Here is a 12671-nt window from a genome sequence, read left to right as displayed (position 1 = left end):
CAAGGTGAGAAAAAAAAGGAAAACAAATGTTTTTGCCTTCATTGAGTTTTTGCATTTTAATGGGGGGAGATGACATGTAAATAACTTGGTTTATAACTATAATATAGAGAGCAGATAGGAAGTAATCTCAAAGGGAGAATCTTTATCAGCTAGCTAAAGCCAAAAATGGAAGGTAGGCATTGAGCTTAGTCTTGAAGTAAATTAACAAAACCGATAGTCAGGGATTTGGGAGTAGAACTTTCCATTCATGAGACCCATGCAAAGGTCATAGAGATGGAAGCTGGAATGCCCTTAGAATAGCTGCAAGTTGGCAAGATGGATTATAGAACATGTACAAAATAATAAAGTAACCAAAAAGAATACCAGAAAGATAGGAAGGGACCGGGTTATGAAGAGTTTTAAAAGTCAAAAAGAGAATTTACATTTGATCCTGGAGATAATAGGGAGACACTGAAGTTTATTGAATAATGCGGGAAATCATTAACACTATATATATATATATATATATATATATATATATATATATATATATATATATTTACATTTGTAGAATAAAACAAGAATTTCCACAACATAGTATAATATAAAAGATGATTGTACCTGAAATTGTAAATCTATATATGTAATTTATCATTTCCTTTAAATATATAATAAATTTATATGTAAATTTCTATTTTTTTCTTTTTTTTCTATTTCCCAACCTAGAGATAGCTACCATTACATAGACATGTGTGTATTATGTATTATGTATATACATACAATACATATGTGTACATATATATACATATATATGTATATACATATATACATATATATATATATATATATATAAAAAATTATCCTCCTATACATCTATTTATCAGGTTTTGGTTTTTTTGGATGCAAATAGTATCTTTCTTCAAGTATCCTTCACAGTCAATAAGTCAAATAAGTCAAAATGACTTATTTCCTCAAAGTATCTTTTTTTTGAGAAAAGTAATGGGATTAAGTGACTTGCCCAAGGTCACACAACTAGGTAATCATTATGTGTCTGAGGCTGGATTTGAACTCAGGGCCACCTGACTCCAGGACTGCACCTCTATCCATTGTACCACCTAGCTGCCCCCTCAAAGTTTTTCTTAAAACAATGTTGCTGGTACTGTATACAGTGTTCTCTTGGTTCTGCTCATGTCACTCTTCATTATTTTGTGTAGATTTTTCCACGTTTTTCTAAGATCATTGAACTCATTATTTTCTATGGCATAGTAGTACTTCATTACAATCCTATACCACAACTTGTTCAGTCAGTCCCCAGTTGGTAGGCATTCTTGTAATTTTCATTTCTTTTCCATCATAAAGAAAGCTTCTATAAACATCTTAGAACACATGTCCTTTTTTCCCCCTTATTATCTTTAGGAAAGTAACTTTGACATCTGAAAGGAGCTTGGATTAGACACTTGAGACTAATTAGAAGACTATTGAAGTAGTACAGGTGAGAAGTGTTGCGACTTCAAATAGTATGGTGGTTGTGTGAGCAGAAAGACATGAACTTTTTTGAAAGACACAGCAAAAATAGGGTTGACAGTATCTTTCAAAGGCTGTAATATATGCTGTGAATGAGAATCACAAGACTAATAAAGTTAGTAGGCAATATTTGATTTCATATCTTCTTAATTGTGCAGGAAAGTGTGCTAGATTTGGAGAATATTTACCTGGGTGTATTGATACTTAATAGTAATTTGTCCTTGGGCTAATTAGGGCTGTTAGATGGTATGTTGGTTTGAGTGAAAATCACTTAATCCTATTTGTCTCATTTCTCTCATCTGTAAAAGGAACGGAAGAAGAAAATGTCAAGTCACTCTATTGTTTTTTGTCAAGAAAACTACAAAATCGTGTAACAACTGAAATGACTCAACAGCAACAGTCAATTCTTACCTTAGAACTCAATTTTCTCAACAGTAAAATACAATTATATAAATTGTATAACATCTAAACTTCCTTTTCATGCTAAATCTATGATACTATGCAACTATGAGTCCAATATACCATTCATCACATTGTACATCTGGTAAAAGGATGGGCTAGAAAGCAGATATGGTTTTACTGACCATGTGGAACTTTAGATTTTTTAGTCAGCTAAAAATACAAAAGAATCTTTAATTCTAATATTTATATATTATTAGTGTAACTTTGCTTGCACCTATGAGGCAGATTATAAAACATGGCCTTCATTCAGACTAATTTTGCACTTAGAAGGTTGCTTATGAAATAACTGGTGCTCAGTGCCCCAGTTAGAATAGAACAACTCTAAAAATAGGCTAGTGGTGAAGATTCCCTGGCCTTTGTGGCCCCCATTGTGCCCAATGCTTCCCATTGCACTCTCATGCTGCAAATAAAGATATACCTGTCAACATAAGGAATGATTCAAATTCAGGTATTTATAATAAATATTAAATCCAGAAAATGATTTTAACAGAAAAAAATTTAAATAACATAATTAAACAGAAGTAAGACTGGAGTAGGGTAGGCCGTATCAATTCTTCATCTAACAGGCTTGTTTGTGTCATTTCTCTTACTATTATTTATTGAACCAAATACTAGTAATTTTGCTACTATCAGAATATTAATGGTAAAAATTTATAGTCATATACTTCCCATTTTGTCCATTTATAAATTATTACTCATGTTCTAAAAAAGGGAGCTATATATGTGACAGATTATGGTTGTGGGCAGATTAGTGTTGAAGCTAAGGGATTACAACTACCTCTGGCAATTTTTGTCATTGCCTTCACATCATCTCTTGTTTCTTTTTTTTTCCTTTTATTTAATATTTATTTATTCTCATTTTGCACAAATAATGGTTATTTAATACATTAATAAAATATTCTTGTTTAAGAGTAAACAAAATACCCATTACCCCAAAAAAGTATAGACTCGCTTGAGCGATAAAGTAAAGGGGAGAGAAAAAAAATAAAATTAAAATTAAAAAGATAATAGTAATAATTGTAGGTATGGCCAGATGGCTCAGTGGATGGAGCACCAGCCTGGAGCCAGGAGCACCCAAGCCCATATCTGGCCCCGTACACCCAACAATCACCCAGCTGTGTGACATGCAAGCCACCCCAACCCCACGGCCCTGCAAAAATCAAAAAATTAAAAAAAAAGACCCAAAATAAAATAAAATAGTAATAATAGTAGGGGTGGCTGGGTGGCAAGCAAAGCACTGGCCCTTGAGTCTGGAGCACCTGGGTCCAAATCTGGCCTCAGACACCCAACGATCACCCTGCTATATGGCTCCAGGCAGGCCACCCACCCCCATTTGCCCTGCACCCCCCCAAAATAATAATAATAAAAAATGTACTTCAGTGTTCCAACACCACCAACTCTATCACGGGTGGATCATATTCTTTTTCTTTTCTTTTTTTTTATTCTCATTTTGTACAAATGTTTTTTTATACATTAATAAAATATTCTTGTTTAAGAGTAAACAAAATACCCCCTCCCCCTCATGAATATAGACTTTCTTGAGTGATAAAGTAAAGGGGAGAGAAAAAAAAATTAAAATTAAAAAAATAATAGTAATAATTGTAGGTATGGCCAGGTGGCACAATGGACCAAGCATTATCCCTGGAGCCACGAGCACCCAAGCCCACATCCAGCCCCATAGACCCAACAATCACCCAGCCATGTGACCTGCAAGCCACCCGATCCCCACTGCCCAGCAAAAACCAAAAAGAAGAAAAAAAAAGACCAAAAATAAAATAAAATTGTAATAATAGTAGGGGTGGCTGGGTAGCGGACAGAGCATTGGCCCTTGAGCCAGGAGCACCCGGGTCCAAATCCGGCCTCAGTCAAAGATCACCCTGCCATGTGGCTCCAGGCAGGCCACCCAGCCCCATATGCCCTACACCCTCCCCCAAATAAGAATAATAAAAAATGTGCTTCAGTCTTTGTTCCAACACCAACAGCTCTGTCATGGGTGGATCATATTCTTTATGATAAGTCCATCACAAAAGTTACTTCCATATTTTTCCAGCATTACCATTGCTGATTGCAACTCCCTCCTTTCGTATTTCTCCACTACCATGTACTATATTTTCTCTCTCCTTTCACTCTGACTCTGCTGTAGGGTAGCTGAGTGGCACAGCAGAGAGATCCCTGGCCTTGGGGCCAAGAGGCCCCAAACCCTCATACCACCCCTTAGGCCCAGAATCCACCTGGTCCCATGGTCCTGGACAGGCCTTCCAATCCCAGCCCCTTACAAGAAGTAAAAAAGAAAATGTGTTATATCTGACCACTCTACCCCCATGGTCTATCCTCTCCTCCTTTATTCACATCTCCACCCCTTCCCCCTGCTCCCCCCTCCTTCTTACTCCAGATGCCTATACCCCATTGAGTATATATGCTGTTTCCTCTCCTAGTCACCTCTGATGAGAGCAAAGGTTCCCTCATTCCCCCTTGCCTCCCCCCTTCCATATCATTGCAATAGCTCATTGTAATAAAAAAAAAATCTTATATAAAATATCTTGGCCTATTCCCCCTCTCCTTTTTCTTTCTCCCATTACATTTCCCTTTTTTTTTTTCTATTGACTCCATTTTTACAACATATTTTATCTTCGAATTCAGCTTTCTCCTGTGCTTCAACTATAAAAGCTCCCTGTACCTGCTCTGTTAACTGAGAAGGTTCATATGAGTATTATCAGTGTCATTTTTCTATACAGGAATACATGCAGTTCATCCTCATTAAGTCCCTCATATTTCCCCCCTCTCCGCCAATCTCCATGCTTCACCTGAGTCCTGTATCTGAAGATCAAACGTTCTGTTCAGCTCTGTCCATTCCAAAAGGAACATTTGAAATTCCCCTGGTTCACTGAAAGTCCATCTTTTCCCTCGAAGAGGACATTTAGTCTTGCTGGGTAGTTCATTCTTGGCTGCATTCTAAGCTCTTTTGCTTTCCGGTATATTATATTCCAAGCCCTAAGAGCTTCCAATGTAGCTGCTAAGTCCTGTGTGATCCTGACTGCAGCTCCATGATATTTGAACTGTGTCCTTCTGGCTGCTTGTAATATTTTCTCTTTGACTTGGGAGTTCTGGAACTTGGCCATAATATTCCTAGGGGTTGGTTTTTTGGGGATCTCTTTCTTGGAGGGGATCGGTGGATTCTTTCCATTTCTATTTTGCCCTCTGCTTCTAGAATATCAGGGCAATTTTCCTGTAGTAATTCTTTGAAAATGATGTCCAGGCTCTTTTCCTGATCATGACTTTCAGGTATTCCAATAATTTTTAAATTATCTTTACTAAATCTGTTTTCCATATCAGTTGTTTTTTCAATGAGATGTTTCACATTTTCTTCTAATTTTTGATTTTTTTGGTTTTGAAGTATTGAGTCCTGATTTCTTGTAAATTCAGCAGTCTCCCTTTGTCTGAAAGATTTGTTCTCCTCAGAGTTTTCTTACCTCTTTTTCCATCTGGCCAATTCTACTTTTTAAAGCATTCTTCTCTTCAATAACTTTTTGAACTGTTTTATCCATTTGACCTAAGCTGGTTTTTAGCATGCTATTTTCTTCAGCATTTTTTTTGATATCCTTGACTAAGCTGCTGACTTCATTTTCATGTTTTTCCTGCATCTCTCTCCTTTCTTTTTCCAGTTTTTCTTCCAACTCCTTCATTTGATTTTCAAAGTCTTTTTTGAGCTCTGTCATAGCCTGAGCCCAATTTCTGTTTTTCTTGGAGTCTTTAGATGCAGGAGCTTGTGCTTCCTCATCTTCAGACTGAGTGTTTTGATTCTTCTTGGCCTCACAGGCAAAATATTTCTCAATTGTGTTCCTCTTTTTTTCTCTGTTTGCTCATTTTCCCAGCCTAAGCCTGTTTTGGGGTTGCTTCCTGAGCTTTTGGGACACTCCCACAAGAATCTCAGTGTGTGAGGCTCTGTCCTCCCTCCTGGTCTGTGAATGACCATAAGTGCCCCTCTATGCCACAGGGCTGAGGTGGGGGAGGGCTGCTGTTCTATTGGGGGGCCTGGGCTGCGATCAGGATCTGAATGTGGTCAGAGCCCCAGAGTCCTGTTCCAGGGGCAGAGCTCTGCAGTGTCTCTCTCTTCACTCCCCTCCCTAGATTCAATGGGCTCATGCCCTGGGGGCTCCTGCTTACCAGCTCCACCTGCTTCTGTTTCCTGGATCTGGAGTGCCCTGGCCATGCTGCTGGCTGTGTGCCCTGAGGGCTGGGCTTCATATCCTCGCTCTGGCAGAGGTCCCCCGCTGTTCCCCCAAGTTGTGCTTGGTGCTCCCTTGGGTTTAGATCAAGAAACTCCCCTTGCTGCTGTGAGCCATGGCTCCCAGCTCCCTGGAGCTGCCTCTGGGAGGCTGAAGTTCTTTTTCTCTGGGGGGGCCACCCCCTGGCATGCCGCCCCTCCAACCCCAGGGAGCAGAACCTTTCTGCTCTTTTCCAGGTTACCTTGAGTAGGAGAACTGCCTCACTGGGTCCCTCTGTGGGTTCTGTATCTTGAAAATTTAGTTGGAGTCCTTAGTTTATAAGTTTTATGAGAGAGCACCTAAGGGATGATCCTCTCTTGTCTCCTTCTTGCCTCCACCCCTCCACATCATCTCTTGTAAAAGTTCAGTTTTCTCCATTCACACAGCAAAATCTCTACTTTATAACCTCATCATTTCTCCCATGGACTATTGCAAGTACTAGAACATCTGCCTTCACTATGTGAAAACTTCTGCTACCCAAGAAATCCAAAGGTTGAATTTCTTCTCTTAACCAACTAGGAAGAATTATAAATCTCAGGGGGTTTGTTTGCCAGGTGCCAGCTGTTGTAATACTTAAGATTCTTCAAAAATTACATTTTTGCAATATTCACCATTCTACAGTTAATAATTCCCCACCTACTTCCAGGCTGAAAGTTACTATATACTGTTTTGAATTTTTAGATCAATTATAGTGGTAGACTTTGAAGCACCTTCTTGACTCTGAGCTACATAGATTCAATTTTGTTAGGTCAATATTATTCACTATCTTACATCTCAATTTGCAAAAATGTAAGTAAATTCTTCAAGTTTCTATAACCTCCATGATGTCTCATTGACAGTAAAGCAATTTGAATTGACAGTTTAGTGTCATTTATCAGTTATGGTGGCCAAAAATCTCTGAAGTTGCATATTTCCATAATCCTACCACACTTAGATCATGGATTGAATATCACAAGAATATTATGTAACTTTTTGAGCCTCGGTGGCTCTCATAAGTAGCAATACCAGGATACTGAGTGAAAGGTTGAAATATGATGAAGTCTGGGGAGTTTGTGGAGGTAGAACAATTACTATTCACAACCTTTAAAATACTTTGATTTATGTTAGAGAAGAATTTTGGAAGAGAAGACGAGTTTTTTTATTTTGGCAGCCTGGCATAGGAGGGTCAAATATATTGTTTTCTATCTCTGCTTGGAATGAAAGGAGAAAATGGAAATAAAACACAGTGTCATATAATCCTAGATGCATGCATATATCCCAAAGGAAGAAGTAGTAAATATGTTTAAAATATTTATGATGAGAAATGAACCTACAATTAATTATTTTGATCCTTTTAAAATTATTTGAATCTTCATAGATCTTTAAGTCTGTGAAATACCGAAAAGCTTGGCACTCACTATCAATTTTGCTTCCACAGCATATTTTTCATTTGTTTGTTTCTCTCCACTTAGTTCATACCTTAATCAAAGCCCTCTTCATTTGATTTATTTTAATTCATTCAATTAAGGCTATTTCAATCGCTTCCTAATAAAAGTTTCTACTTCTAGTCCATTCTCTTGTCCATTTTCCACATAACTCACAAATTTACAATACTAGACTACATATAACTGACCATATAACTTACCTGCTCAAAAGATTTAGTGACCTTGTATTGACTCTTTGATAAAATATAAGATCCCTACACTGAAATTTGACACCCTCTATAATCTGCCCACATCTAACTTTTCTTTTTCCCCCTTCATGTTGTTATATCCCCTTCATGTTCTCTATATTTCACTCATACTCATCCTTGAAACTAACTTCCATTTCCTATTTTTATTCCTTTGCATCATATAGATTGCTACTTATATGTGGAATGTACTCCCATCCTAGCAGTGATGCTTAGAATCTTGTTTCCTGTGCCCTCTCAGCTCAGGAATAACTTCCTATTTAAAACCTTTGACAGTCCACCCCAACATTACACCTTCCCCTTGTTTACATTGTCTTCCTTTTCATAATATATTGAATTTACTTATCTGAGTTGATGTGGTGTTTCAATGGAAACTCCTAATCATAAGGACTGTTTGAACTTGCTATCCATATCCTTAGGCTAACACATTGCCTTGCAATATGTGATTTTTCAATAGATATTTACTGAGGGTAACTGAATTTTGTTAGAATTCCATTCATATACTATTTGATAGATTTAGTTATTGTAAATGGTATGTATATGATATCGTTTACTGTAAAGCATGATCAAATGAAAGCCCTGGTTAGTCCTGAGAAATAAATTAGAAATAATCCTCCTCCCCATTCCCTGCTTCTTACCAATTGAAAAAATCTATTCAGATGCAAGAGTAGAGATCATTATAATCCATGAAGAAGAAAGAAGGAGCCACTGTGCAAGTGGCAAGTAACTTGTATATTCGTATCTCCCCTGTGGTGAACATGTGCATTATGGACTTGGTGACAGATGGACATACTGTTTTGTCAGGAGCTCCTCAGTGGGGGAGAAACAGGATTGTTGCACTTATCCTTGGTATTAGAGGGAATAGTGCTTTAGGGAATTAATAGATACTAAGGATCAATGGACCACAGATATTTGACCAAAGTTAGAAGAGAAAATCCAAGTACCTTGACCTAGATCATCATAAAGAAAGGAGCCCAGCAAGGAACAATGTATACCAAGGGAGCTATCCAGACCTATCCTTTCAGTGGCCTTGTGAGTAATGTAAAAGGATTAGATCCCCAAAGAAATAAAGACCTAGAAGGGAAAGTTATTTGATATTCTTAGGGAATAAGGGAAAAGAGTTTCCTTTATAGTTAATAGTCACGTATTTCTGTTTCTGTTTCTATTTCTATTTCTAATTTATATTATTTATATATATGTATATATATATATATTTATTTGTGTATACAAATGACATTTTTCCCCATTATGCAGTGAGTTAGCTTATTTAAATGAATATTTAGTCAAAGCCTCTTAATAATTGTTTCTTCATGTGAATGATTAACATCTTAGTTTTTTGTTATTTTTTTAATCTTTAATTTTGGATTTTTGCATATGGAGCTTCAAATTCTATTAAATCTGTATGTAATAGAATGGATTTAGGGAAAAAAAAAGTGGTCAATTGAAAAATGTTTTACCAGAGCCAAATTCTATTGAAAATTTTAGTGAAAAATCTATTCATAAAAAATAAAGCAATGTACGTTCATTCAAATGTAACCTCATAGTATAGTGTGCATGCTAGAAAGCAATGTCAAAACATGAGCTCAAACTTAGCTTACATACATTCAAGGGAATTTGCTTTTCCTTTTTGTTATAGGAGAACTTCTGATCATTATTTACTCAAGAAAGAAGGTGAAGTATGTATGCCCAAGAAAGGAAACTCTAACAGTGCCAGTTTACTAAAAATATGAGACAGTGGATGTTTTACACAAAGTATGTTGTTAGAAACTATTTACTCATCTATGCAATAAATTTAAAGTAAACATAATTTGGAAAGGAGCCAGCCTTTTCTTTCCCCTCCCTTATTCCACACCCAAGATTTTGTCACCTGCCAAACTCTAATAAATCTTATCTAAACAGTTGAGATAAGCACAGAGCAGTACTCCTAATAGTCAAATCAACAAACCTCTCCAAAAACAGAAATGAAATACAATATCACTAGATTAAACAGTCTACAATGGCAATCATGTTTGTATTTAAGGATTTTATTCTGAAAGGATTACAGTCTCAGTCTCCATTTTTTTCTGCCTAGACAAGAAGGCGACATACTGACTCAAACAAAACTTATTTGTTCTTTAACAATTTAACTTGCACCAGTTTCATAAAGGAAGCCCATAGGTGTATGCAGCCTACTGACTTAATCAGTAACTTATGTCCACAGACTTGTAGGAACATGTGTACTTGAGATGTACCAGTGATGGAATGTGTACCAACTGTTTTCTATAAGAAAGCCTTTCGTGGTGTAATTTAAGCATGAAAGATATATTATTGGGCATTTCATTGTACTCTTACTTTCAGAAAATAAAGTTAAAATTCACCAGTGAGAAATAGTTGAATGTCACTAGAGTAGAGGAGAACCTTTATGATGCAGTGAAATAACTTAATTATTGACTATTTTAAAATTAAATTATCTTTCTAGCACATTTAATATATCAAACTAGGAATACAAATATACCTTATAAGTATCAGAAAAAATATTAATACTGCCTAAAGCATTTATGTGTAATCCTGGTTCTTCTATAAATTGAAATATTAAAGTGAATGTGAAAATCTAGGAAGTACTTTCTTCTTACTGTACTTCCCCAATATAACATTATCCAAACTTTGAAAATTAGCAAGCCAATTCAAACAGGTATTTATGGAGTATCTTCTGTATTCAAGATATGAGTTTAGACACAAAATTAATGCAAAATATTTGAGGGAGGGATCACTAGTTACTGGTGAAATCAAGAATTAGAACCTTTGGCACTATTGGTACTATCTCTAATAGACTAGCTTCCATTTTTCCTAAGTTACTTGCTCTTCAGTTAATTCACTTTCCTTCCACTTCTCTCCCTTCCCCTTCCCTCTGTCTCTCTCTCTTCTGTGCATGTATGCAACACATAGACATACACACACACACACACACACACACACACACACAGCACTCTCTGTAGTAAATAGAGATTGACAAGTAGCCCAATTTGTCCATAAAAAGAGTGTGGTATTGAGATTGAAATGAAAATGGAATCAGCTTGGAGAGGAAGGCTAGAACCAAATCATCCAAGACTCATGTCAAATAGAAGAGTTTTATTCTTGAGCAGGAGAATAATATGGCATCAATGAGAGAACATTGATATTTTAGTGATGTACTTTAGTGGCGTGTAGTTTGTAGTCAGTAAACACATTGGATTTTCCCAGGTGAAACCCATTGTGTTTTCCAACTCCTAATCAATTTGGGTTCTAGCACTTTATGCATTTGTAGTACATGCTGATGGGTGAATATGATGGTTTCCTACCTAGTTGCAGACCAATATATTTTTGTCTATTTCATTGCTTCTTAACAGGAATACAGAAATAGCTTCTATGCTGATTTCCCTGTTCCTGTTGTTTACATGTTGTCTCCCCCATTAGACTGAGAACAAGGACAGGCTTTTGTTTGTCTTTGTATTCCCAAAGTTTCTGACCTAAAAAGGGCACTTAATAAATTGTTTATAGATCGACTGATTTCCAAGTCATTCTGCTGCATACCATCAACAGATTTGTCTAGTTTAATAACTGCTTTGATTAAAAATTTTCAGATTTTCTAGGAGTCAGATTCATTAGGTGGCATTCAAGAATTGCCCCAGTTTGATAGGAAACTATTTTTTAACTTTATCTCCTGCTACTACTGCCTTAGCATAAACCTTCAGCTCTACTTAGACTGATACTTTTCTCAAAATTCATCTTCACTTTGTATTTTGTTTTTATGTTTTGATCATTCAATTCTACATTCCTGAAATGACCATTCCTACTTTTCCTCCAATCAAAATTTTATATATTCTTTAAGGAACAAGCCAGGAGTAGGATTTTATTCAGTATGAAAAGAGCCTCTTCTCTAGAAAATTGTAGCAACATGGATAGATTTACAAATCTAGAAATGAGATTCTTCCAAAAATATTGTGCAACTTGAGACAGACTAATTTACCTCCTCTCTATGATATATTTTCTTCAATTTCTAAAGAAATTTAATGATACTATACCATAGTGACTTGGTGAATAATAATTGTCTAATGATCAAGGTCCACTTCTGAACCTTTGTGTAAACTTTCCCCATACCTGAAATGCTGCTTCTTTCTATCTCTACCTTTTAGAATCTCAGGTTTTCTTCAAAGCAAAATTCAAAATCCACCTTCTTTATGGGATTGATCCCTTCTTCTATTTGTTAGGGTCTCTGTCATTCCCAAATTACCTGGGCTTTCCTTTGATTATATTTAATTTGTACTTCCATATGTAAATTCTGCTTTCCTAAGAGAATGTAAATAAACTCATTTAAAACTGAAAAAAAATTCCTTTTCATTTTTGCCTCCACAGGAACTAGATCAGTTTCTGGCTCTTAATAGTTGCTGAATAAATGATTAATATATTAAATGAAGGTAACTTTCAGTTTTGGACAACTCTAATCCTTAGGAAGTTTTCCATTTCTGTTGAGATAAAATAAGTCTCTCTATAACTACAAGCCTTCTACAAATATGAAAATTCTAATGCCAATTTCCCCTGATGATTCCCTTGAAGATATTTGACTTACATGATGAGAGGTTTCTTACTAGTTATCTAACCACTTGGCATTGAATTCTTTGGCCCTGGGTCCCATGAAACAAGGAAAAACTCAAACTGAAACTTAGTTGTTTTATCCCCTTCCACTTCTACAGTGGCAATAGCAGAGAGGCTGTCAGAAGGTAGAGGGTTCCAAATATGACAGTTTTTAGATTTTT

At 36.2% G+C, this 12671-nt stretch overlaps 1 protein-coding gene across 2 annotated transcripts in view; it reads left to right on the top strand.

Annotated features, from left to right (window-relative positions):
- Positions 1–12671, top strand: part of FMN2 (formin 2) — a 463537-nt gene that overhangs the window by 208546 nt on the left and 242320 nt on the right. Inside the window, exon 8 of one of the 2 annotated variants that reach the window (XM_074222919.1) lies at positions 9536–10168. The exons of the other annotated variant lie outside the window; for it this stretch is intronic. Coding sequence (XP_074079020.1) covers positions 9536–9621 — 86 coding nt within the window. The 3' untranslated portion in view covers positions 9622–10168. Of the gene's footprint in view, positions 1–9535; positions 10169–12671 lie in introns of those variants that run through there. 2 annotated transcript variants of the gene reach the window in all.

The sequence above is a fragment of the Macrotis lagotis genome, chromosome 2, assembly GCF_037893015.1.
Source record: "Macrotis lagotis isolate mMagLag1 chromosome 2, bilby.v1.9.chrom.fasta, whole genome shotgun sequence".
NCBI classification, from domain to species: domain Eukaryota; kingdom Metazoa; phylum Chordata; class Mammalia; order Peramelemorphia; family Peramelidae; genus Macrotis; species Macrotis lagotis.
The sequence above is the reverse complement of the archived record's forward strand: the minus strand, read 5'-3'. Positions and strand labels throughout refer to the sequence as shown.